The sequence below is a fragment of the Talaromyces proteolyticus genome, assembly GCF_021365285.1.
Source record: "Talaromyces proteolyticus strain PMI_201 chromosome Unknown BGW36scaffold_3, whole genome shotgun sequence".
In the NCBI taxonomy this organism is placed as follows: Eukaryota; Fungi; Ascomycota; class Eurotiomycetes; order Eurotiales; family Trichocomaceae; genus Talaromyces; species Talaromyces proteolyticus.
In genome coordinates this window covers 7,253-34,719 of record NW_025764279.1, presented here as the reverse complement: position 1 = coordinate 34,719, position 27,467 = coordinate 7,253, and the positions used below count along the sequence as shown (strand labels likewise).

The 27,467-nt window shown below is 38.4% G+C and overlaps 6 protein-coding genes across 6 annotated transcripts; 4 read left to right on the top strand and 2 right to left on the bottom strand.

The window, feature by feature from the left end:
- Positions 1-1,817: 1,817 nt before the first annotated feature.
- On the top strand, positions 1,818-2,946 carry BGW36DRAFT_355661 (uncharacterized protein; the record flags this gene model as incomplete). Its single annotated transcript, XM_046213669.1, has 2 exons — positions 1,818-1,928; positions 1,987-2,946. The coding sequence occupies 2 exons, from the start codon at positions 1,818-1,820 to the stop codon at positions 2,944-2,946; spliced, it is 1,071 nt and encodes a 356-aa protein (XP_046074878.1).
- Positions 2,947-4,445: 1,499 nt separating this feature from the next.
- Positions 4,446-6,424, top strand: BGW36DRAFT_423815 (fungal-specific transcription factor domain-containing protein; the record flags this gene model as incomplete). Its single annotated transcript, XM_046219878.1, has 4 exons — positions 4,446-4,501; positions 4,571-4,893; positions 4,987-5,903; positions 5,957-6,424. 4 exons carry the CDS (start codon positions 4,446-4,448, stop codon positions 6,422-6,424), a joined length of 1,764 nt encoding a protein of 587 aa, XP_046074877.1.
- Positions 6,425-6,822: 398 nt separating this feature from the next.
- On the top strand, positions 6,823-8,176 carry BGW36DRAFT_423814 (uncharacterized protein; the record flags this gene model as incomplete). Its single annotated transcript, XM_046219877.1, has 5 exons — positions 6,823-7,091; positions 7,275-7,487; positions 7,547-7,646; positions 7,716-7,820; positions 7,871-8,176. The coding sequence occupies 5 exons, from the start codon at positions 6,823-6,825 to the stop codon at positions 8,174-8,176; spliced, it is 993 nt and encodes a 330-aa protein (XP_046074876.1).
- Positions 8,177-8,616: 440 nt separating this feature from the next.
- Positions 8,617-9,174, top strand: BGW36DRAFT_423813 (uncharacterized protein; the record flags this gene model as incomplete). Its single annotated transcript, XM_046219876.1, has 4 exons — positions 8,617-8,698; positions 8,749-8,935; positions 8,992-9,064; positions 9,112-9,174. The coding sequence occupies 4 exons, from the start codon at positions 8,617-8,619 to the stop codon at positions 9,172-9,174; spliced, it is 405 nt and encodes a 134-aa protein (XP_046074875.1).
- A 350-nt stretch (positions 9,175-9,524) lies between these two features.
- BGW36DRAFT_371052 (uncharacterized protein) lies at positions 9,525-10,538 on the bottom strand. Its single transcript, XM_046215318.1, has 5 exons — positions 10,286-10,538; positions 10,163-10,219; positions 10,078-10,093; positions 9,900-10,022; positions 9,525-9,850 (listed from the first exon to the last, which is right to left on the bottom strand). Exons 1-5 carry the CDS (start codon positions 10,433-10,435, stop codon positions 9,783-9,785), a joined length of 414 nt encoding a protein of 137 aa, XP_046074874.1. The 5' UTR covers positions 10,436-10,538; the 3' UTR covers positions 9,525-9,782.
- Positions 10,539-19,372: 8,834 nt separating this feature from the next.
- BGW36DRAFT_371047 (uncharacterized protein) lies at positions 19,373-20,830 on the bottom strand. The gene is made up of 5 exons (XM_046215317.1): positions 20,744-20,830; positions 20,504-20,685; positions 20,258-20,441; positions 20,099-20,189; positions 19,373-20,038 (listed from the first exon to the last, which is right to left on the bottom strand). Exons 1-5 carry the CDS (start codon positions 20,760-20,762, stop codon positions 19,576-19,578), a joined length of 939 nt encoding a protein of 312 aa, XP_046074873.1. The 5' UTR covers positions 20,763-20,830; the 3' UTR covers positions 19,373-19,575.
- Between the last annotated feature and the right edge of the window lie 6,637 nt (positions 20,831-27,467).

Below are 27,467 nucleotides of genomic sequence, written 5' to 3'. Positions count from 1 at the left end.
GATTCCTTAAAACGAACAAATGAAAAGAAAAGGAAGGAATACCTATATGTTAATCAGAATCTGTTCAGCCTATATGAGGCTTGACTCTCGGTACGTCAATTGACGATTTAGATCATATAAACCTCTGTACGATTCTATTATTGCTCTAATTAATTATCGCATATTTCCACTTTCTATTTACTTCCGCATCAAGGGGTGTAGAGGTTACTCTTTCCGCGAACTGGGGCAGTCCCCGGATGAAATATCTACAATACTGCTACGGCCAGCCACTTTATATTGTAGACAGCCTGATTATGAATAGCAAAGTAGACATATTTATGGTGAACTTTGATATCCCAGTCGAGTATCTGATGGCCTGGTACTATATATTTATACAAGCCTGTTGTTATGTTTAAAATCATTTGACTGCTCTGGTCTTCAGATATTTGACAATAACCAAGATGAGCCGTCACCAGGCACGTACTAACGCAAGCACACCATCGAGGACCAAGCAGATACGGCCACATCGCGGTGAAGAAACAACGAGTCAGGTAGACAAAATCGAACCTCAGTACAGTACACTACACAATTCAAGAGCTCCCAGTCACGAAACGATTGGACATCAACTGTGATCTAGACATTCAAACTCCAATTGGCTCCATCGGACTACAGTACAGTCAAGAAGAACTCGCATTAGTAGAAATAGCTATCTATAAGTCTAAGATGAGCCATATCTTCTTCTCTCTTCATCTATTACTCAATAAGAAATGTGATGTTGATGAATATAATATTGGATAGTAATTAGATGACTATCACCTTCCCAATTGCATTCAGTACAAGCTGGTGTCCGCGAGCTTCGAATCGAATCCGAATCGACCTTGAATTCAAATCTATACGAATCAATGAATTCTATTTTAATTCGGTTCGATTCGTGCGGAGCAGTATCATTATGCACGCTTACGCTCTCCGCAGAAAGTCTTGGCCTAAATGCCTTTTGTGAAAACTGACCTCTAATTATTAATGTAAATATAATATATAAATAAATGAAAAAATTTAGAAATTTTAGAAATTTTAGAAATTTTTATTATTTATATATATTTTTTTATGTTTTTTAATAATTACATATTTCATATATTGATAGTATTTCAAAAAATTAAATTAATTTCTAATTTTTGTACTAAATCGGCATTAGGCCAGAACTTTCTCTAGTGGCTGTAGTTCGGATCAATGTCAACAGGACTACGGAACTTCTCCCGTCTCGGCTGATTCTACCTTTAAATCCGATGTTAGAAACCACTTTCTTGACAGAGTGCGGGACTCCCAGAGAAAATATAGTAAGCTATAGGGTAGTCAATTAGCATCCGAACCGAGGGAATGTAGAGTTAGTAATCGAGTAAACTACTAGCATGTATTGGGAGACGTGCATAACGTAATTCCGCCTTTGCTGCCACGGATAATAATACAAACCGGCTCGTTATCCAGTCCTAAGACCGGCGTTCTCTTGCGTCGTTCCTTACCTCGAATTGGGGGTCTCCTTTCCGCAGTGCATACGGCATCAAAGTCTTTCTTGGAACATTGTCCACAGCTCCGCCCTGATGTATCTCCACGAAGATCATTTCGGCGTAAATACCTAGACTAAGTCCCTTGGCTCAACTGGGTATGGGTATATCCGGGAATGTCGATCCCTCATCAGTTTCGAAAGGACCAAGTCAATCACATGGATATAATCTACTCCTCTTGAGCATGTGAAGTAAAGGTATAAGAAGTAAGAAATTACACTTCTAACGTTGGCTGTCTATACGTCTGTATGTTTACATGAACATCATCCATCTATCGACATGATTCTACATATCTTGATTGTGACTATAGCAGTAATATGCCTTTCTGCCCCCAGTGCAGCTTTCCTACGGACGGCTCCCGATATTAGCCCTTTTGAATATAATTATACGGTAAGAGAGTATAAGCTCCGGCGTTGTAGCTACCGTGACTAACTACAATTCTTGACAGAGACTGGGCGGTGGCCCTAACGCTTCGGCCATCGTGAAATGGAATGTCACGAATACCATAAAAAGTTATTGGGTTGCCCACTGGTTGCACGCTGATAATTGCCATGACTACGTCATCGTCTCGACCATGGCAAATGCTGGCTCAGAACTTCTCTCCGGCATATCTTTGCTGGATGTCCAGACCGGCTACAACTTCGGGACTCAGGTAAAAACACCAGGACAACTCTCAACAACGGTACTGGATGGTGATTCGGGGCTGTTGCACTTTAGTGCCAGCACCGCGGACCAAGCATCCGAACTTTTTGCCGTCAGCACATTTAAAGAAATCCCATACAAACTCCACTATACGCCGAAAGGGCCTTATCTATACCAAGCTGGGTCTGGTTCCTACGTGTGGGGCACTGGGTACGCTTATGCTTTTGACGCTCCAGAAACATGGGTGACAGGGACACTCACTATCAACAACACCATCGTAAATATCGTACCTAATGAGTCCGCTGCGTGGTTTGACATGCAGTGGGGACCCAGCTATGCACCCGGAGGCTGGCACGCATTCGTCTTCTTGTTGGATAACGGTGTCAAGGTGGCGATCATGGTCACCAACCCCACTAATATCTATAGTCAGAACAGCATCGCAACGATCCTATATCCAGATGGCAACCATCAAGTCTTCGCAGTCGATCCTGAACTCCATGCAGCAAAGCCATGGGTGTCATCAACCTCTAATATCACCTACTACAGCTACTACCAACTCAATATTCCTGGTAAGGGGATAACGCTGGATGTGAACCTTCCCTGGGAGGCGGGAGAGACAGCACTCGATTCCAATCCTACCCCGGCAAACACAATTGCTGACTCATTTGCCTACTACAATGGCACCTTTGACGGTACCATTGTTCGAGGTTACGGCATCGCAGAACAACGTGTGAGTGCTGATGGGTCACTCTTTGGCAGTAAATAGGGAACCAACTGGTGGTTCCGCCGACCACACATAACCTACTCCGAGATATACCTTTGGCATAATTATGCATGAGGGCGGTTCCATTCTATCTCTGAATTGGAATAGGGGTTTTTCGGATTGGAGGACCGGAAGCGAAGACGAATGTTCAATATGAGTTCAATACCTTAAATAGTAATAGGTTTACCATTTTGTGAAAATATAATACGCATAATTTGGGAATTGATGCTTACTACCTGCACTAGGGTCACAATAACTTGGCCGCCTCCGTATAGCCCACGCGCCACGATAATTCTCTCCGCCTTCATAAGAGGCTTGCTCTCAAGCCACCGAATTTACCCCGGACATGGATCTGTTAACTAGAGTAAACAGCTCGACCCAGTAACACAGGTTCTCTTAGTGTACGCAAATCACTTTTACACATTTCACCGGTCTGAGGTCTAGTAGTCCTTCTCTCTACAACAGTAATAAGAGGTATCTAAGGCTTGTGAACATTTTGTAGAAGTAGTGGCCTTACTAGATTCTAATCCTATGGGCTAGGCGGGCAAGTAAAAATAGCTACTGCCATAGCTATAGAATGGAGCTATACCTAGGCAGTGTAATTTACGCAGAAATCACTAAAGTTGAGCTATTTACTAGGAAGAATGATAACCTGCCTGAGAGATGATGACCTCTAAGGAATATGTGGACAAAAATTCCTGGAATACGCCGAGGGGGGACCATCCTATCGACGGCCTCGGTTTGTTAACAGAAGGTACGAAGATAGTTTACTAAATACCTTTGACTGCTCCATGACCGATACTATTGAATTTCGCGAGGGTCTTTAGATAAATCTGCTGCATATCGAAAAATTACTCTATCGATACTTATTACCAAAGTTTCAAAATGTATTATACAAAGAAGACACAGGGAATGCTATTAGTTTCTGCTTTTCTGGTTTCTCTCCCACTTTTCATCACTTATATATTACAAGAACTACGAGAAAAGCTTAAAACGAAACTCACAAGGTCCTAACCCTGTATGAGGTGGCAAAACTATATCTCCGCATAATGTATCAATTTTTGTTCCCGCTATTGCTGATGGCAAATCTTACGGTGCACTGTTGTGTAGGTTTCTCTATGGCTTCGGTTATGTTTAGTATTGCAAGAAAGCCCCAACTAAATACATTACTGGACGCCAATAATGCGCCGTTTCTCATTATTAACAATAAAGGAAGGGGGAAGGGGGGGAACACTGTATATCTCGGGTATCAACGGCAAACCAGTTCCGGGGCATCCAAACCCCTCGCTTCGGTTGTCGCATTTTAACGAAGCCATGCCGTGTCTGCTTCTAATCATCCGGTTACCAAATTACTAACAGGCATATCGGTGAATGGCATTTTTCGTGACATGAAAGTAGATAAAAACTACCTACAAACGTAAGAATCTCTACCATGTAGAAAGGAGACCACGCCTTTAAGTTTCAATTATTCAAACTCAGCCAGAAAGATACACGAATTCAAAATGAGAATGCAAGTCTCGGAATCAACCTCACCCCGGGTCTCGGAGATGGTCAGAGAGTCAGTATCTCATAATTGACGATATAATCCAAGAAACGTTTGTATATTTTGGTACTAATCGCCGACTAGACTATCACGAATAACCAAAGATATCATCCTCGACGCCTCCGACACGTTCTTCCTCTACTGCCATAATAAACCATTCTATCTCTTTGATCCCGATCTATTCCAGCGCAAACTTACACAGAGCCAAATTCCGGTATACTTACAACTAGCATTCCTAGCTTCGGCAATCAGATACTCGTCACATAGCCGCTGGAAATGGCAAAGAAAGGCAGCTATTGATAATCATGCGCGCTATTCATGGGCTATCATAATGTCATCACCCGATGCGTTTACTGATATATGCGCCGTACAGGCACTTGCATTATTGACCATCGTGGACGCGATTGGTGAGTCTTCTCGATATTTGCAAAATGAGCCCAAATTAGAGATATACGTCAATAAGATATATGTATGAGTAGCTGACTTTGTGTGCTTCATAGCTGGCCGCCAACGTGCAGCCTGGGTGAAAATCGGAATAGCCATTCGTATCAGCCAGAGTTTAGATATGATGCTAGAACCAAATGCCGATGTGCTAGACGCAGAGCAAAATGAGCGAAGACACATTTTTTGGTCATTATACTTGATAGACAAGTTCGTTTGCTGTTCTTTCCAACGCCCTCCAGCAATGGTGGATTCAGATTGCCTGCTTTATTTGCCTGTAGACGCACAACAATATCAACAACCGAACGCAGCAGCTTCTATGACATTGAATACATTACTCGACAATGCAAATTCCATAAAAAGTACCACCCTTCGTCCCGGTTGGTTCGGTATCAGTGTCGGGATAGCAGCTGTACTGGGTAAAACCGTGAAGTTCATGATGAGCAACAATGACAAGGAGAACGTGGCTTCATGGAATTCTACGTCTGAGTATGGTTCAATACATGCAGATCTTGATCGCTTTCGTGAGATAGTTTCCAAGGATGAAAATATGGTTTTGAGTACAATGAAGGACCGCCTAAATCGAAATCATGAGCGAACTGCACATAAAATTCTATCCTGCACAGTTTATCATCTTGCTCATTGTCTTTTGGACCATCCTTTTCTTTGGGCTATGAAGACGCTACGATTATACCCAAACCCAAATATTCCTCATCTTCATCCATCGTGGATCAGAAAATCACTAACTTCCTCTCTTCAACATGCTTGCTCGCTGACCAATCTATTGGTTAGCGCAAAGTCTGCTGGTTATGTACCAATTCCTTCTTTCTACAGTTACTGTATGATGGTGGCTGGAAGTATTCATGCGTTATATTATCATTGCCGCAATAATCGCGAATCTTCATCCGAGTATCTAAACAGCTCAATTCAATATTTTGTTAACTTGGCTGACCTTTGGGATGAGAGTCCAACGCTGGTAAGTTCTTTCCCCTATGAGACTGGGAAAGTTCTCACGTTCGTTCTATGTAGGCCGATGGGCTGAGAATTTTTGCCGACGGATGTCAAAGATATAGCGACCTTCTTCTTTGTTGTGACAAACAAAATATCAACGGACTACAACCGTTAGATATTGAAATTTTAAAATCTATGGTGGATTACTGGGAGGTAATGAATCCTAGGAATCTCGTGTCGAGCTTACATCCATTGCATCTGGCCAGTGGATCCTTCGATGATAAGAATAACAATGAAGATATCTTACAAGTTATGTCGGAAGATTCGTCAACGTTTAGTCGTCATCAACACCTCTCCGACTCTATTGGTGACAATATCTTTAATTTATCGGGCCCCGAAGAGTTATTAGGACTTGAAGAGGTACCTATGCTTCCTCTAGACCATGTTGGTTTCTCAGACTTTCTACATCTAATACCATCGCCAAATACAAGTACAGGTACAGATAATGGAGGCTCGTTTTTTGACGACAAGAATAACATGGAATGAGATGGTGTTACATATCACGATTATTTCAATCGTATAACGGACATATAACGACAACAAAGAACTCAATTGAACACATATAGGAAGCAGCATGTCGATTATGTATAGGCTTGAGGCTATGCTAGTGTATTGGATCGGATTGACTAATAAATACTAAACATTCTCTTCAAACTAAGTCTAGAGCATATGAGGATCAAATACATACAAATCCATACTTTGAGATGTATGAACAAAATGTTAACTCACTGTTTATAGATGTAGAGTACACCAACAAGAAGAGATGCTGCTTCGAGGACGATTTGTCCCAAGTGTCCATATTATCGCTTATCTTTACATCATGCACAACATCCTACCCGACGAAACGCTTTCCCACTTAACAATGAAAACAGAAATTAGCGACAATGCGTGCATCGGCCTCTGAATGTACATTCGTAAGAAGAGCTTCCATAGTGAGCGGAGCCACTGCACCAGACAAACCAGTAGGAGGTGACAATGATGATGACTCACTGAGGCTGGCACATGTACAAGATACAGTTTCTAAAACACTTCCATGTGAAGTCTCAGTGGTCGCTCCGATTGACATATTAGCCCTAGTTGCTTCAAATGATCTCATTCCAGCGCTTTCAGTTGTTACTTCAATGGTGATCAAGCGATGTCTTAGTGTTACTTCGTATTTAATCTAAAGGGGCAATACATGGCTATGGACAACTGCAAATACAAATGATATATCTATATTATTGATACTATTAGAAATCTCTTCTTTTCTGGATTCTAAATATAATTTTTAGTTTTTAATTGACCTATTTACTGTTAAGATATTTAACAATTAATCTCTACACTGACGGGCAATTAGGTGGGAGAAACTCATCGACCGTGAATATTCTTCAGTTGGACCAGCTGTGGCAACTGAGCCTGCCCAGTCCCGCTGTGCTGGTAATGAACAGGAAGAGAACGTTCAGGCGGCAGATGAAAGTGATCTCAAAAGTCCGATCTGTACTACCTTGGATGATTTCAAATCGTTCAAAAAGTGGGCCTCGACAACCCAATTCAAGACGGTCGTGGAAACGTATTAGCATCCAACTCCCCTTCCCATTCCTTTCTAGCAACTAGCTGACGCCGATATAGCTGGGACAAAGACGCGACCAAATACAAGGTTGGGGAGCTAGTGGAGACTTGCAGTAGTCTGGACGACTATGCTGAATATGCATTCGTTATCCGCGAACGTGTTGGCACGTAGTATTTTAATTGACAAGCCGAAGAAATGCTAACCATATGATTGGAACGAAATTTCGAGAATGTCACGACTTACATAGACATCAAATCTGAACGGCTGCGCGACATCCTGCGGGTAGTACTGCACGACATCAAAGCTATCAGCCTGATGGAGGACAAGCCATCGGTAATTGAGGCAGACTATTGTGGCCAAGAATATTGCTGACCTGAGTTTAGATCGACCGAAATATCCTTTTCCATTTCCTCCCAGAGCTCGACAAATACGCGGAGAATATGAACAGCTCAGACTGCGCGTTCCCGCGGCAGTGTCTCTGCTTGCTCATCCACCACCTCAAGGAAGCCTATTCAGCTACCTCGCAACGTCTCGAGTCAATCTTACAGCACGGTCATATTACTTATGACCTTCTTTTGGCGCTTTTCAAACCGGGTTGCCAGGTGTATACTACATGCTTGGGTACAAAAGAGCCGCGATGTGTTATATTCGACGCAGGGGAAGAGATAACACAAAATGACGAGACGTGATTTAATCTCGAATGCCGATTCCTTGATTACGACGGTGTCAAGTTTGGCTAGGCCGGAATATTTCTGCGTGTGCCAAAGTTCCGGGGGTCAAAGCTGATCGACACCCTTGAAGCCTTCCCTCTCTGCCACCACCCAAGGCACCAGCAAGTCCGAAAAGACTTGGTCGAGAGATGCCAAAATTTTCGGGATTTGGCCGGCTCGCACATTCGGCACTGCAAAGGCAGCGCATTTTTTATGAACAAAGGAAAGGCAACCAGAGTCAACATCAACAGTCGAGTGGCAGTGGACGCCGCATTTATCCATGAAATGCAGCCAAACTACTCCCGACCGTCACTCCGCGACCTAGGGGTGAAGGATAAGAATGGAATTGCGGTAATTAATGTAGGTGCGATGCTCATGGAGGCCTCGAGCGACAGAAGGAGAGAATGCAAGGAGACGGCATGGAGGCACAAAAGTTGTGTGAAGCCAATTTCTTGGTCGCCTGCCCAGCTGTCTACTGCAGTTTCAAGGAGAAAATTTTCTGTATGTGAGATAAGTTACAATATTTTGGCGCCTGACTAATACGATTCTAGTGGAATGCGCAGTCAGTGCTCTAGGGAACATGGATTGGTCACCCGAATCGTTCGACTGCCTGCAGATCCCTTCAGAGACCAAGACGCTTCTCTTGTCAATGGCGAAAACCCGCCTGGCACTGATACCCACGCCACCGTTCGACGACGTGATTGATGGGAAAGGTCAAGGACTCAGCATCCTTCTGGAGTATGTCGGCAAATTTGCCATTACTATGACGAGGTTTCCATTCTAACCCGTGCTAGTGGCCCACCTGGCGTCGGAAAGACGTTCACGGTTGAAGCAACCTCAGAATATTTCAAGCTGCCTCTCTATTCGGTAGGAACCCGTCGCGGTGCTGATTGTGGTCTCCCTAACTTTTCCAGATATCCGCAGGCGAACTCGTCGTCGATCACGGAGATTCCAATGCACTTGAGCAACAAACTTGAAACAATATTCAAAATAGCAAAACACTTTAACCTTCAGGGCGATTAGCGGTAATCGAGGGCATAATGTTTTGGGGTCATAGAGAAGGCACGTTCTACACGCAAGATTTTGCTTGCAGCTTACAGCATTTCTATATACCCTCGGATCCCGGAGTCAGGCAAGTAAGAAGGGCTCGGGAACATTTTCGGAAACAGCTCCGGAATGTTGAGCCATGAGGCTAGGCGATCATTATACGCGATTCATAGTGCACGTTTTATCCGAGGGTTACTCATCCATGTCGTGAAAGAGAATAAGCTCCAAAGAACCGAGCATGGGTTCCTAGGAACACTGCCGCTCCGACGACTGCCCCCGCCATTCCTGGCAATACGCTGAGGAGAAAGGATGGAGACGAATGGCATCCTGGGTGGAAGATCATCCTTTAGAAGTACTGTACTTGCTCCAATGGTAGGCCGGACGCGAGTATTGATCTTGATTGCATTCTTGCCGCATACACAGACAATCCCCGCATATCATTAACAACTCATTAACAACTCATTCAACAAGCAGTTACGCATCCATGGGACGCTCGTCCAAGTATTCTAGCTGCTGCACTATAGTAACCTCTCAGCTATTATATTTTGCGAGCTTTTCCATATCCCTCTTTGCGTTCAGCTCCAATGAACCCGAGGATAAAGAACTCTAGTAATCCACTTAGTTTTTGAGAGCAATAATGTACCAATAATCTCACCTCCAAGGCTAAGTTTGTTGTTGCCGTCAACCTCCGCTTCTCTGAAGCACTTCAAAATATTCTCACAAGCTTCTTGATCAGTGGGTCGATAAAAATTCATCAATTCATCAAGTGTGACATGCCCTGGGATCGCGTTATTTTAAGAACAATTTAGTATGACGATCTCTCGGCGCCTTACCATCTAGATTACGGTCCTACATAACGTAACCATGCAGTTTAGAATGCCGAAATAGAATGGCTCAAGGAATTTTCGTTAGACTTACTGCTTCGTAAAAAGCCTTCAGCACACCCTTTATGTGGTCGATAGAGTAAAAAATGTTCTAATCAGCTAGTCAGCAACAGAACAAGAACATCGTGAAGGGATTAGCCAGAGTTGGTTCTCTTGCATTTGGATCCTTCTCGTTCAATTCTTTTAAATAGGCATTCCGAAGTTCCTCTCTCCCCTTGGCTGCTTCGGCATCCTGTCGTGCATAATTTTGTGCTGCATCCCTCTCGTCCTGCGCTCTCTTCAACGCAAGGTATGTTGAAGCGTACATGGCTCTGCCCTGCTGCTAAGATCAAACCCAAAAATAGATATGTCAGCCGAAACCTGGGAAGCAAAAGATGCTTCTAATGATTGCAGTCGTTGCTGGATATCAGAGATATTCATTCCTTAGTGTATAGGGAGTTGAGCCCACTTAAATAATCGTGCGCGGGAGCTGAGATTACTGATGTCAATGCGCGCATTAGCTAAAAAGTGACGTTCTCTACCGTAATACGTAATAGACGCCGAATGTGGCCAGGAAACTTCGGACTACATGCAGCATGTATGACTTGTACATTCTAGACTGTGATTGACCATTGGAGCCAACGCCCCGAGCATAATCACGCGGAAGGAAGCTTCACTTAGCTTCATGCATGCTACTATATGAGAGTGGCCCGAGTGTACGTAACGCAACCAATGTCATTTCCTAGGAGCGATTCCGCATGTTATCGCAGAATGTAATGGTGATGCTTGATGCCACGTTGCCCACTACATCTCAATCCACAAGGGTCAATCCTCCCGGAAGATCATGTCGATCATCAAGATAGCACCCCCCCACTATTATAATCTGAGGAATGTATGCATTCTGGTTGTATATGGAAGATTGTTCTAACAGTAGATGAGAGGGACCTAGGGCTCATATATATAGCCAAAGGTATACAAAGAACAACTATCTATACCCTCAATGGTTTCACTATGGTGAAAGCCCTTAGATCATGACACCCACTAGGCAAATCCTTGTATCAGCAGATCAAGCTGATAATTAGTAGACCTACCAGCAGTTTCAATACTCAAATTAAAAACAATCCACAAAGGCCAAAAACTACATGTCCAAGGTCTTGGGTTGGAAATACCTGATTACACTTTCCTAGCTTTGCAGCAGCAGTACAAATTGCAGGTCTAGTGGGGCCTAGTAATTCAGGTAATGTAAACTGCAGTGGATACATCTTATGTATCCCATCATTCAGTAGCAGGAGGAGGTTGTCTAGATTAGGCACCTGATCTACATGAGGGGTTACCTGCTCTCAATAAGCTCACTAAGACTGCATAGACTGCTTGATTCTCAACTTTGTCTGATACCTTAGAACTATACCTGTCACGGTGCCAGCCTCAGGCCCCATTCCATACACCTGTGCATGGGATGAAGCTGCTGATTCTGCCTACCCTGATCGCCTAACTGACCGATACTTCCTGAGCTCTGACTCCAGTTCACATCCACACTAGTCCTAAAACAGTGGTAACTGTCCCGTACCTCATTAGGCACGAATCAACAGATCATCTGGGTTGAACATCTGACAGATCATATATCTCAGTTTTACAGCTCAGATGTGGCTCCGCCCCAGTCGGGCCGAACCTACTCATCCCTTGCGTCGGCAGATCGAGATGTAACCGCCACCCCCCTATAGATGAGGCATAATAGCTTGGGCTATCTGGCCAGGCCGGTTATTGATCTCATTGTTGCATTTAGAAGGTAACTGACGTCTCCACTCTAAACTCAGAGTTTATCTCATGGAAATCTCATGAACAGACGACCTATGAGACCCGGCAACTGCACAATCCCCGGCCTCCCGCTCAGCTACCAATCGCTCAAGCACGGGATAGGGCTGCACAATGGCGAATGTGCTGTTTCCTGAAGGAGACTATTTTAAAACTCTCTGACTAGCCAACCACCCAGGGGTCTACTACGTCATCCATATGCAGACCAGTATCATTATCTGTGATTCATACACAGGTGAGGTGTCAGCAATCTGGCGGTCAGGAGGAGCCTATTAGCAAACTCCACGATCCTTGGAGTAGAATTATATATGTAACATACTGTAATAGTCCATGAGTGTTATAATCTAAGGCATGTGTGCATTCTAGTTATAGTGGAAGATTGGTCTATCATACATAAGAGGGACCTAGGGCTCATATATATATAGCGAAAGGTATACAAAGAACATCTATCTATAGTCTGAAGGGTTTCACTATGGTGAAAGCCCTGTGATCATGACAATGAGGATGAGGCTGTAAGCTGCAAGGTGCATATGATAGACCTATTCATCTGTATTGAATCAAATAGTTTGGTGATATAGTATTATTATATATATATATTTTGTGATGAGTCTTAAATGTGATCTATATGCCGCTTAATAAACTTGTTCTATTCTAAGTTGCTCTTTTTCGGTTTTTGATTTGATAAATAATGGATTTCTTTCTTTTTTAGATTATTTCTAAATTAATAGTTGTAGTCTGCTAATATAACTCTATGTAATATGATGGATCTATTCCTTAGTAGTATTAATTTTAAGAGGGGTTATTAAAATGGACTAATATAAGGATAGAGAATTCCAATGGATTTATATCAATATTTTGCTGTAGATATAAAAAGTAATTATTCGACTTCTTAATAATCTTATTATTGGGGATAGGCTTTTCAAGATAAACTCTGGAAGTAGATCCTTTTAACAAGGTGCACGTTACCTTGAAACAGCAGGTTCTATTGGTTTATCTAGTAAGTAACTTGGGCTTAGATCTAACTAAGTGCTGCACTCAATATACAGATACTCAATGTGCTTGATGCTACGGTGCTAGCCAAGAGGTACTTTAACGAACTTCAAAAAGATGTACCTTTGAGAACGTTTCTTATTCGCTATTGTGAAGCATTAATAGCAGTATGGTTTACCGTTGCCTACATCGCTATCTGGATGACGTCCTTTGAATATCTCTGTATCTGCCCATTGGAAGTATACAAGCCGACAACTAAGCATCAGAAATGCCAGCATCCGAGTTACATGCACAGGAAATGATCTAGCTGCACGTTGACAATAAATATCTAGTCGAGTTGACAAAGATATATGCCTTCGCTATAACAATATCTGATACACCGGGAGCAGTTGGTTGTTGGGTTCTGGTGAATGAGGCACTTGGCCTCTTAAATCTTAGATCTGTTGGCAATACCTATACCTTTCCCACTAGTTTTCGTAGAAGCAATCGATCCACCACCGGTAGGGTGATCCATACCATCTGCTTCTATAAGTTTCAAAGAGTGAAACGCTCATGGGTTAGGTTATCATAATATTCTAGAATACTGTGATCTGATTGGTTCTTCGATCTTATAGATTTAAATCCCTGAACAGTTGGGAGTTCAAGTTGTCAATAGTAGCTCCAAATTTCTGGTCAATGATTACTTACCGACAGTTCCTTGCATATTCCAATGAACTTATTAAGTGACCAACTATAATAAATGTGAAGTGTGAGCAATGGGCCATCACCGCGTCCAAGCTTTTGGAATACCATGTAGATATTTGCTTATTTAAAACCAATTTTCTGAAGCATGGAGATTATATATATATACACTATTATCGCCATGAATCCAACAGAAATGACATGTGAATTAAACTGACTATAACTGTTGTCTTCAAGTAACTTATGTCAAAGAGTTTCCCTTCTAATAATGTAAAGCACCATCATTTCCACGAGCAAAAACCCACTTACGCTCAAAGTTTGCAGGGGCGGGAACGGGCCCGCTTCCAACATTGCCTTCGATTGAGTTCCAAGCAGACGAAGCAGGGATCCACAGGCTCCCATTGTATTTTTTGCGATAAACTTGGTTATCAGTTTTACGGCAGAAAATCTCGTAGCCATTGTGTTCTGTTGCCACAATATTTGGTGCATCCAAAATCTGCCCATCATGAGATTCCCAGTTAGCGTCGGGATTGTGAGCAGACCTTTGGGATACTGCATTGTGCTGGTTGCGGGTAAAGACTTCAAACCTTGCCGTCTTTTAAGGATATAGCAGCTGCTCTGCTGAGGACTGAGCCAACCAGGTTATTTATGTTCTTGCCTGATGGCGACCAAGTTTCTTCTTCTAACTTTTTCCCTAGGAGGCCAGTCTTTCCCCGGACGAAAATGTCAATAGCTCCATCCCTAGACACAAAAGCTGTGGGACCGTCAACTATGAGACCCTCAAGCGCTCCACGTCCAATCTCATGGAATACCCCATATCTATCTTGCCAACCATTTTCACCGTGATGTTTGTGCAATAAAGCCCCCCAACAATTGCCCAACAATTGATAGCAAAAAACTCACCCCCCCACCCCCCCCCCTCCCCCTTTACCATTAGCAACAAAGTCAAAATTTCCGACAAATGATGACCCACCAACATGTTGCCATTGTCCAGACCAATGTCCATCCTTCCAGCTTTTACTGAGCATAGATCGCTCTGTATTACTACCAGAACCACACAATACAATATGGTTGGCGCTTAGAGCAGCAACTGCCGGGGGGTTGTAGAATGTCCCTCCAAGGTACACCTATTCACTCCAGTAATAGCCATTCCAGGATATGGTAAGGTATGACAGGCTAATATGATGAACGAAGATATCCAAATGGCTCGAGTCGCGGGCGACAATAATAGGTTCTCTGATAATTTCTTTATTGAGGCTTTCCTATTCTGTATTGGGGGTAACGATAGGCGTGGCTCCAGAATCTATATTGAAAAAAGCAATAGTATTAGGAATTGGGGGTGATAGCGCCAAAAGAGGTGAACGTCAAGGCTTTGTGTGATAAAAAGAATGAGTAGAAAAGAATTAATTATTAAGAATAGTAGAGGAAATGGAAAATATGTCTATTTACGCCGGCTTCTCTGTACTATTTAACATTCTTCAATATCTAGGATTATATTAGTAGCCATGTGTGAAACAGTTGTTCATGCCTTCCTTTTTCCGATATGTATCTAGGCTGCGCTCCGCTTGCCTTGCAGCTGAGCCACGAATCATATGATCCCTATAAATATATGATCTTCCACCTGCATACATAAATATTGACATTGAGTATTTGTTTATTTGGATTTATATTTTTTTGCATATTTAAGGAGTATCAAAATGGCTGAAGTTGGCTGTCGAGCCTGCCCTAGCTTGGTCATACGTTAGTGGAACCAAAGTGTGTTTGCTGTGAACTAAGTTGGCTTGTTACTAATAATATCAGCAACTGATTGGCAACAGCGTGCGTTCACCCACGAGGAATCTGACAACCCCCAACGACTTATATCCGAAGATACTCAAGTCTACATCCTGTCCGTATCTAAGCCCAGAATGCTGCTTCCCTGCTGATACTAGCAGATTTGCGAATGCAGATACAATAAGGGATTGTCTATCTTGTCGCAAGAAATTTACCTCTATCTTCTATTTTCCTAGGTCCTGGTGGCCATAGTGTGTCAGTAATTCGAGAGGGTATTTTGGGCACCAGGTCATTCGCCACGCAGGAAAGCTGACCGAATTCAGTATGATATATTGATAAGCTCTCTGGATCTATTAACCTGACATGTTGACTACCATTAATAGATACCTGGGTGTCTTTTAAGTCAAGCATGTCTTTCAGGACATGCGTTACAGGTGGCCGAAGATGAATATTTTCACGAAATTAAAATGCTCGACAGAACAGACTGGAATTCTCATCCTCGACCCAAGTGATCATGTTTCTGGGTGGTTCCTAAGCCCAGCGAGCGAGTCTATGAGCGATCCATTCTAGGTCTATCCCTACCTAGTCGAAGAGCTAGCCCGTTTCACAATGTCTCTTACAACTTGTCGGGCAATACCTACCATGATCCCTTGATCAATAAAGAATGACGGATCTTGGTCCTCGTAGGTCAATTGAAGATCTAGACCATTCGCTAGCGCGATATCGCGCGCTTGTCGAAATTGGGCTATTAAATTGTCATCAGCGACATTGGTTTCATGCCATACACTGTATTATCTGGCTGCCACATCTCGAAGTCCAGGAACGTTTATAGTATCCTGAATATGTTCTTTCGGTGGCGGAAGAATTGATGGAGCTGCGGTGAGGTTGGAAGCCTCTGAGTGAGGGATGCCGTTGGTATTGATATGTATAGGACAGCCTCCTGGAATGCCGGCCATCTTGTTCTTCGATTGTTGGCTTTCCATTCTCTGCTGTTCTTCCATATATAGTTATTCACGGAAATTCTCCAAGACGTCGTCATGAGACTGCAAGGTGTTGCCTTTCTATACAAGGGCGATAAGACGCTTTAAATGGTGGCTCCTTAACGCATAGTGCTTTTTCCCATGTGGGTCTTGCCAGCAATGTGGCCAAGGTGGCATGAGGGGGAAGGACAACGCATCAAGTTGTGTACAGCCCGCCAAACAGATTCTTGCCCAGATGCAGTCTCTTCAGCATTCAGTTGAACGTCCCGCTCGTTGAGCATCCGATTAGTGACCGATGACCTCCCTCTTTTATCGACCCTACCCGAGGTAGTTCGGGAGAGGTGGTTATCCTCCACAAATTTAAACGTAATACTTAACCGCAGTTTCTTGCCTCGACAAAAGAGCGTACCCCACCTAAGCAGCTGTTTTTCCACAGCAGTTCGGTCGATATCAAGATAATCAAATCGTTTCATTAGATCGCGTTGGAAGTGATCGTTCATCGACACAAAAATCGAGGTGTCATCCGCTCTTACCCTTCCTTTACTGGAGGTTTTGCCTTCTAACATTTTTTCAAACTTACCCTTCAGGACCATTGGCCAGTAAGCACTCGGTGTCAGGGCTACGTCTTCTTCCGTGTCTCGCGAAATCGCTTTCTTATTCACCATGGCTTTCCACTCTATTGTATACGGGATGCAGCTTGCCGGAATCTCGTCAGTCGACATTCCCACGTTCCATTCAGATAATTGGAGCGATCTAGAGCTTTCCGGGTCGTGTTGGGACTGACCTTCCACCCCATCCTAGGAGTGATAACTCGGTGAGTCACGTTCGGATCTTGAAGCAGGCGTGCGAGCGGAATATCCTGGAGCGGGGGCATATTGCGAATCGTCATGCAAAATATCGTATGCTTGGAAATCAAGGTCATTGCAATTATACGAGGCAGCGGTCATCGTTCTCGTTTCAAAGCCCTGACGTATTCAACGGTCTAACGTCAGCACAATCCGGATTAGTTAGAGGCTAGCAGCCTCCAGATGCCAATCAAGGGTGCCACACGACGTGAAAAGCATAACTCACTATTACTGTATACTATACAACCGACTTTGTCTAACTCTGGGGTAGAGTGTGGACTGGTTGATAGACCGGGATTCGGACCTTGCGAGGGACTGTGGCTTAACCAGACAGATTTCCCCCGTTGTTTGCTTTCTTTGCAAGGTCGACATTCTAGAAGCTGCTGAAGCCATACAAGTTCAATATACCATCTATTTTTATGTTGTTATTTACGCCTGTATCAAAATATCGCCGAGACGCGGGGTCAGCGGTAGAGTAACCGCAATAGGTATAATAAGTTTCAGAAGAGCGTTCAAGATAGAGTCTCTGTATATAAGTGGTGAAACTGATTTCGATCCAGGGTGTGCACTAAGTCCCAATGACCACGCCAGCATGTCGGAAATGACCTAAAGCACTCTGCTTTCGAGACCCCACAACCTCACAACACCACTCAAGGAAAGTGTGGAACCCTTGCTCTAGGTATTTTTCATAACGCACCCAATTCCGTCTAATGAATGCTTTCAATTCCGAGAAGAACTCCTCAATAGGATTCAAGTTAGGTGAATAAGGTGGCAGATATACTAGCTTCACTCCTGCTTCAGTACACAATTCCTTGGTACGATCAGAACGATGGAAAGATGCATTGTCCATGACTAGGAAGGACATTGGCTCAGGCCATCTTCCACAATGCTGAAGAAGCTGACCAATGAAGTCCTCGAAGGCTGCAGAATCCGTGGACATTTGAAATATACGAGAGAGCACTATTCCATCTTGACAATATGCGGGCAGTATCTGATACCGCTGGTCGCGATGGAAGTTGGCTACCTGTATTGGTGCCGTACCTAATGGAGACCAGCCTGTCCGTCTGAACCCAATTCGATTATCGCATCCAGACTCATCCACATCGACCAAGTGATACGACTGAAAGTCCGACAGATTATGCATATAGAAATCTCGTAAATCCGCATTCTGTTCTTTTGCTCTCTGTCGAGCCACCTTCTTCGACCAACAGACTGAAGCAAGAGCCCGTTTGAGGCTCGAGTTTGTGACCTTCTCACGGAACTCCTCCCATAAAAAGAGGGTCATCTTGTCCACATATAACCCAAGCTTTTCCAGGCGGCGATCACACAGTGCTTCTATCATCAGAGGAGTTATGCATCGTCGTCGACCGACTCGAGTTACGGGTGCTCTAACATTTCAAAACCGGCGGAGGTTGTTCCTGATGTTGATGATGGAACGCTTATTACATTCAGCAGCTTTAGCCATTTGCGAAGCAGTCAGTGATTTGCTCAATGTCATGTGCTAGATCATTTCGAGCTTTGAGAGAGGGAGTCTTGGCTCCATGTTGCGAACCGACCGTGATAGAATGAGGACGTTGGTCGAAGAAGGTTCTAGTAAAGGGGGGAGGGGAGCAACCACCAAAATGTGATGGAAAGCAAATTCATCCCTCAACTTTGCTCACCCCTCTGTTCAGTGAGCAGATGAAATTACTTTGGTCAAAAGGTTTGGGACATGCTGGGTATTAGGAACCGCACGTGACTTAGTGATCTCGCAGTTTCTGGGAGCTAGGTGACCCATCTGAAAGCTACGGACCTCAAAAAATCGCGGTTGCAAGGACTGGAGCAACATGTGCTAACTCACCATACATATAAGCAAACCATATTGTGACTTGTATTTGCTATACTGCTAAGGGGAGATTTAGGATAGGAGAGAGTGCCTAAAGGAGCGACCGGTGGGGGTTTTTGATGCATCAGATGCAGTGAATTTATTCTGTGCTCGGGATTTATGTGTTTGTGCAGTGATCAGGCTAAATGTGGCTAGTCTCATCTCATCACAAGATTCGCACCGACTGTACTAGACAATACTTGCCTGACCTAGGGTGACGGCCAGGTGCAGATCCTGCTCTCACTGCTCTAATAATTACGTCACTCTGCCTCAATTCTTTAAATCTATAGCATGTCATTGATATCGAATAGAAATGACAACCAACAGCCTTGCTGCCAATATATGGCTATAGATTGCTTCTATGAAAAAAGAACGAAAACTTATGTGATGCAAAGGAGGTGAAGGGGATGTGCACATTGAAATCAAGTATGTGGTGAAAGGGTTACTTCCATCAGAAGCATTACAGGACCTCTACATATAATCTGAGCCTTCCAACTCTTCAGCCTAGAATACCGAATTGGGCTTAGTTAAAAGCTCTCCTCGGATGCAAGCTACCAGGTGTACCTTCAGCCCAATCGATCTTCGTTGGATCCTCGGCATCGTGCCAAAAAGCGGCAACTTTATTGCCGCCTCGGTTCACAATAGCAACAGGGCCGTCAGAAATATCGGCATTAAAACCATCTTTCCTTAATTCATAGACCTTACCATGGTTCGTATAAAGAAGATCCAACCCAGGCTCACAGTCGGTAACCGCAATCTGCATGTTTGGCTTTGCAGTGGCCAAGGTAGTACTAGTCCATGGAGACCCAGGCCCATCTGACTTGTATGCAACCAGTTCCATATCTGGCTGTTGAGCAGGAATCAAATTGGTCACCCAGTCACCTACAGTCTTAACTGCCTTGACACAAATATCGTTTTTTAGGCCCGGGAATATGTCGAAAAGGCCTTCGTGCTCGTACTTTTGGGGTACTTGGGAAAAGTAGAGCCTGCGAGCATTGGTTAGGCCTAGCTCGGCATTTAAGTATCCTGGGTGGCTTCATTTTCACCTATTCAATCCATTCTGCGGAACCGCAATACAGGTCCCTGGAACTGCTCTTTTGGAGATGACCTTCCAGGAGAATGAGGTCTTATTGCGAGCTGGCATAACAGAGGTTGCGTATTAGCGTTTCATTGCTGGGAATCAAATAGTCAGATGGGGAACATACTCATCTCAATAAGGTCCCCATTTTCCGCTTGCCCAAACGCGCGATAACCTTTGTCCCCATCGTTGCGGGCTGCAAGCCGCGAGGCAGCATGCAAAGTTACTGGCCAAACTTTGAGTTCCCAGCTGCTGCCTTTGTTGGCCGCTTGAATAACACGTCTGTGCTCATCCAAGAAGAAGACCCGGATCTGGACCGTATCAATTAATTGGGGTTCTGAACAGCCGTAAATTTAGGTGGAAGACTACCCACCCAGTCCTTTCTGTTGCTGGTGACAGCAATAGGAGTAGCAGGCCGCGCTTTTGCAACATGTCCTAGGTGGGTCCATTGTCCATCGTCATATTTATACTCATGAATTGTACCATCATCACTTTGGCCGTAGAGGAGTATCTTATGGCTTTGAGAGCTCCAAGCACTAACGGCGATATCCGATGCTGAAAAGAAGGAACCACATGTTAACACATTCTAACGAAAAAGGTGGGCAAGGTGTACCTTTGGAAAGGGCAGGCATTTCAGGTACGAGCAATTCGTCTTTGGTAAAATTGAACTTGAAGTGTGTATAATTTAATTAAAACCCTGCATTAGAGGGGCAGTTACTGCTGTATTTAAGTCTTGCTCTTCTTTTTCAATTTATGATAGGTCTTTCCTCATTCCTACATTACATGATGTATGACATCATATTCAGCGCAAGCTACCAATGTAAGGACTAGCATATTCCCTGTGGCTTTGCTAACCATTGAATAAGTCTAGTGGGCCGATGCATACCCTCATAGCATACCCCGCTATGCTCTTTCAGCTAGAAAGCCTAATCACTGCGAGTGGCAATTGCACTATGCATGCAGCTCCCGAACTTAGCGACGCATATACCACTAGTCAGTTACATATAATCTCTAGGTGCAGGCAACTGTCTAATAAGTCGTTTCCACAGTAGAGTATAGTAAGATGGGCCTAAGCTTGACAAAGGATATACGAGATAAGCGGTAAAAAGAGGGATCTCTCAGCTCAAAATATATTATACGCTGAACCTACATAACCAACTTTGTACCTTTTTGGCGCTTTTGAATGCTCCGCAACAGACTATCATCGCCCAAATAAGATGAATGCAAGCTAAGATACATACACTATGACGTAATACAGTTATCATCATACATAGAAATATTATTCGCGGCTACTCCTTGCTTCAGCTATTTATAATATTTTTATAATCTTACTGATTGAACTTCCAGTATAAATCAAGAGATGGACCATAATAAATTGATTGTATTTCCTCTGGAATACCTGTAAGCCGCTTCTTCATTAAACGTTGCTGAAAGATATTGGATACACCAACAAGAATTTTGATAGTAACATCCGATTATTTTGTGGGCTTCTGATGTAGCAACTACAATTTCATAAACTACTATATTGATCGTTTACCCGGTGACGTATACTCATGTGCTGTTGGCTTGTCCTGGCGAAGAGAAGAATTACCAATGCTATTGAACCTAGATTTCTAACACCTACTGGTAGAAGGGTTGTCCATGTTGTGTCACAACACGACGGTTATGGTCCGTGCACTGGCAATGGGATGTGTTAAAACCCTGAACTTTGAACTTTATTGTCAATTGGCTGCCAGGGCTGCCAGCCTTTCTTCGCCGTCTGATTGGGTTTGGTGATCTCATGCCCTATTACTAGGATTAATAAGAATGGTTTAAAATAATTATAATTAAATATAATGTGAGGCCTGGCAGCAGCGAGGGCGCTGCAGGCTCACAGAGGCTTATAAGCGTGCCAACCCTGGAATTGGGCAATGGCCCAATTACCTCAGTATTACTTTTTGGCATTTAGAGGTTGGCAGTGCCAAGGAGCCTTACATATAATTAATTTAATTTAATAAACCCCCCCCCCCCCTTGTTACAGTGCCAGCTCGCCTGTCCAACCCGCCGACCTACTCCTCTGATTAGGCTGTCATTTGGTTCGGTTCGAACCGAACCAAAACCGATCTGAAACCCGAATGGTCCGGTTCTAGTTCTAATACTAGTTTGCGTGGAATCCCAACGGGTGTCCATATAAAAGCTACCCAACGCTAAGTCTAATTAGAAAAGACGCTGTTAAGACCCATAGGAATACCATCTATAGAAATAATGATAAGAAATTTTTAAAATTTAAAATTAGCATAGCTACTTAAGACATTAAATAGATTAAAATTAATAACTCTAAATAATTCTAATTTAAAGAATTTCCAAATTTAAGATTAATATATAGATTAGAGTTAATAACCTTAAATAATCTCAATTTAAAGAATTTTAAAAATTTAAAATTAATTTGACTGTATTAGACATCTTATATATAATATATCCTCTTAAATTACTATTTTAAATAGTAATTAAATATTATATAATTTTATTTTTCTATATAACTATTATTATAAAGTATTAGAATAGCTTCTAAATAAATTATTTAAAAAGAATTAGATATTTCTATTAAATTACTTTCTAATACTAATTTATATAGAATCTCTATAGATATATTATATAAAAGATAGTTTTTATAAATATATTAAAAATAATATCATAATTATTAATATAAAAAAAAAGATAATAATATATATAATTATATTTCTATTTTTTATAAATATATAATTTATTAAATCAGAATCTTATCATTTATATTATAAAAAATCTTAAACTATTTAAAATTAAAAAGACATATATTAGTTTAAATAAATTATATTTTAATATTTTTCTTTTAATATTTATATTAACTAAATAACTTAAAAAGAGATTAAATATAGATTAATAAATATTTATTATTAATTTCTAAAATTTATAAAAAGTTGATTTAAAGATCAATTTAAAAATAAATTATAAAAAAAGATAGATCTTAAAAGTAAGTTTATAAAAAAATTTAAAGGTATTAAATATACATTTACTAATTATAGATTAAAATTACAGATATAAACTATTAAAAATTATAATAAGATATACTTTTTAAGATAGAACTTAAGATATTATTTAATATTACTATTATAATAGAAGTAATTTATTATTTTTAATGTTAATAATATTATAAAATTATCTATAAGCTAGATATACTATCTTTTTTTTATATATTGAATAATAAAAACAATAGTAGATCAATTAATACAATAATAAAGATTTAAAATATTTCTATTATCTTCTAAATAATTACTTTAATCTTTATATAGATTATTCTCTATAAACTATTAGATTAATATATTTATTATTAAGTTATATTAGAATTAGCCTTCTTATAGTTTATAAAAATAATATCTAAAAAAATGATTATAAGTAATATCTTTATTTATTTATTATATAATGATTACTAAACAGTATTAGAATAATATTTAAAAAAGATATTTAATAATAATTAGATATCTTTCTATAGTCTTCTTTTCTCTTAACTATAGAGATTATTAAGATCTTTTTTTATTTACTAATCTTTATAAAATAATAAGTTATATTATATATTATACATCATATTTATTATATAAAGAAATATCTATAATATTATCTCTAAAAGCAATATGAATTATCTTTTCATAATTATAAATTCCTTAAACTTCTATTATTTAAAAATATTATATTATAATATTCTAATATTATTTATTTATCTAATAAAATTCCAGAAATATTATTGCTTTCTATTAAATTAAAGTATTTATACCATCATGATAGATATAATTTTTATAATATTAACTAAAAATAAGTCTTATTATATTATAATATTATATACTATTAAAAAGATAATAAATATTATTTAATTAATTAATATAAAGCTTTATTATAAATCTTATTTAATAATAATCTCTATATTCAATATTTTATTATTATATATTATAATAGAATATAGATAGATATTAATCAATGATATTTAGATATAATATTAATCTATTAATATAGTCTATTCTTTATTTTTTACTATCTATCTCTGTTACTAATATTAATCAATAGAATCAACTGTAAAGTAAATATTAAATTATTCAAGATTAATCCATATTATTACTAATTATTTTAAAATCTTAACATATTTCTAAAATTATTTTATACATAAAAATGACTAAAATTACTGCTTATCTATTTAGCATTAATCTAGAAAATCTATATAATAATTATTAGATTTCTATATTTATAAAGAAGTTTAAATTATTACTATATTATAACAGTATTTAATAAGTTTTATCTATATCTATGATTATACTTCATTATAATCTTTATAGAGAGTTACACTATATAAATTAATTAAATATCTAACTACTTAATATCTTTATCTAAATATAGACCAATTAAAATTCTATTAATGATTTTTAAAATATATATACTTAATAATAATATATTTTAATCTAATAATAAATATTGTATTATTAGAACTATATCTATATCTATTAGATCTTTAAAGAGATATTGCTCTTTTAATCTATCAATAAGCAATATTAGATCTAATTAAAGATATTAAATATGAGTAAAATATTGTTAATTATAATCAATCATAGTTAATTAAATGAAATTATTATTATTATAAAAATTATACTTAATTATATAATCCTTTAGTAAAGCTTTATTATTATTTAATATTCTATTTCTAATCAATTATATAATTTTATTTTTATCTTTTTTGCTACAGTATTATTCTAATATTTAAAATAGTAGCAATGAAAGATCATTAGAAATTATATATTTTATCTCTTTTAATTAATCTATAACTGCTAGATGATTATCTTTATATATCTTTATATTATAGCTAGTAATAATTCCTGCTATTTTATTATAGCTAAATTAATTAATTTCTAAGATTAATAATTATTTAATAATATTTTTAATTTAATTACTAAGTTACTAGTGAATTGATTATTTAGATTTTATATTAATTGATTTGAGATTTTTTTAGCTTAAATCTACTAGTATACTAATAAATAAATCTTTATATTTAAAGATATAATCTTTTATTTAAAAGATTTTTATATTATTATCTAATATAGTCTCTAGATGATATAAACTATTTTTAAGAAAGAATTATATTTTAATAACTATGATTATCTTAGCTTAGATATTCTTATATTTTATCTATGTCATTTAATAGATAATTAGAATAATTAAATCAATAAATAGTTATTCCTTATAAATCTCAATAATTATAAAGAAATAATATTATATTAAAGCTAGATCTTTAAGTAGATATATATCTTTACTATTATACTTTATATATTTAATCTATATAAATAGATGATTATCAATCTATAGATTATTATTCAGTATAAATAGACTGTCTAGTGATTTCTAAAGACATTGATAGTTTTTTTCTTTATTAAATCTAGTTAGTAAATCTAGTATATTAAATTTTTTAATCTATAATAAGAGAATACTATACTATAATCTAAAAATCTATTTCTTTATAATAAATGTGAGGCCCTACATGTTATAAGAGGTCTATAACCCTTCAGCGCCTCTGAGACACCTTCAGAGGACCTCACAGCACCGCTACCAAGATACTAGCTAGCTAAGATACTATATAATCTATATCTACAGCTATATATACCATAAATCAATAATCAATCTATATCTAACTAAGCCTTACATTCAATTAATAAATTCTAATATTTATCTATTTTCCAATAACTATCTCATATTCTGATTGCTTTAAACCTCAGAGTAAAAAATTAATAATTATTTAGAAATAATTATTATTAGAAGTATACTAATAACTATTATCTCTAAATAACTTTTAAATAAATCAAAGAAAACAACACTTTAATATAAATTCAAAGATATTAATAAACTTATAGAAATACTATAGAAAGAATATTAAAGATATAATTCTAAATTAATAATTATAAACAAGATTTATATCTAATTTACTAAGAAGTAATTAAACTCTATAACTTTTTTTAAATTAAAAATAGCTAATAAATATCTAAAATAATAAACTTAAATAATAAAACTAAAATAGAATATACTATAGAATTAAAATTAAATTTAAAATCTTATCTTTAAAGATATAAATATAAGAGAAAAGTATCTTTAAATTAAAATATTAAAAAAGAAATATTCTTTAAGATTTAAACTAAACTATCTTTATAATAAAAAAACTATAATAAGTATAAGATATTCATTAGAAGAGCTAAATTCTAATTTAGAAGATATTTAGAGTAGTATAATATATATTTAAAATATAAGATTAATAAAGTATTAGATAATCTAGATTAATCTTAGTTTCTATAGTACTTTTTATTCTAAAAGGAATATAGGGATATAATTAATATAAATTAGAATGATTTTAAAAACTATTTTTATTAAATTTTTAATAATCTTAAATTTCTTTAAATTAATATTTTATATTGATATACTAATACAAAGTAATAAGAAGAATAATCTATATATAAGTTTATCTAGTTCCTTTAGATATTAGAGGAATAGATAGATCTCTAATATATAGAAAAATAATAGATAAAATAATTAAATATTAAGATTCTTTAGAGTATATAGATAAAAGTTTAAAAGTATTTAAAGAAGCTAAAACACTATAAAAAGATAATAATATTCTTATAAAAGATAGAAAATATTATATCTAAATATTAGAAGATTAAGGCTAATAGATAATAAAAGTTTAAAGATTTTATAAAAGATTTAGAGAAGATAACAGCTTAAAAAAGCAGTTAGAATATAGAGAATAAAGGTTTTAAATGAATTTAGAATCTCTAAGAGAAGGATTCTATAGATTTAATATAAGCTAAAATTAAAATAGAAATTATATAAATAGTTAAAACTATTTTAATTATAATTAATTTAGATATTTTATTAGTAATTATTCTAAGTTAAAGATTTAAGTAGATTAGAAAGATATAAATAAGTTAAAAAATTGAAATTCTAGTTATTAAATATAATAGCTATATTAGAGATTAAATTTAATATTATATTAAAAAAGAATCTATAGTAGAAATAACTACTAGTTATAATGATAGAGCTGTGAGATGGTTACTGGAAAGCAGGTAAACATTGGGATTTATTGGTCGAACATAGAGCTTAATCAGATACAGACTAATTGCTAATCTACAGTATATATGGCTGTAAATATAGATTATATAATGTCTTAGCTAGCTAATGCCTTAGTAGCAGCGCTGTAAAGTCCTTTAAAGATGTCTTAAAAACACTGAAAAATTATAGACCTCTTATAACATATAAAGTCTCACATTATCCTCCTTTTTAATAGAATTAGCATT

Excerpts from the sequence above, each read along its gene's own strand:
- BGW36DRAFT_371052 (XM_046215318.1), bottom strand. The coding sequence starts at position 10,435 with ATGTACGCTTCAACATACCTTGCGTTGAAGAGAGCGCAGGACGAGAGG. Across the intron at positions 10,220-10,285 it reads TGAACGAGAAGGATCCAAAT|AACATTTTTTACTCTATCGA; the intron begins GCAAGAGAACCA and ends CTAGCTGATTAG. Across the intron at positions 9,851-9,899 it reads CAACAAACTTAGCCTTGGAG|AGTTCTTTATCCTCGGGTTC; the intron begins GTGAGATTATTG and ends GTGGATTACTAG.
- BGW36DRAFT_371047 (XM_046215317.1), bottom strand. Across the intron at positions 20,442-20,503 it reads CCAGCAACAGAAAGGACTGG|ATCCGGGTCTTCTTCTTGGA; the intron begins GTGGGTAGTCTT and ends GATACGGTCCAG. Across the intron at positions 20,039-20,098 it reads CCGCAGAATGGATTGAATAG|GCTCTACTTTTCCCAAGTAC; the intron begins GTGAAAATGAAG and ends CAATGCTCGCAG.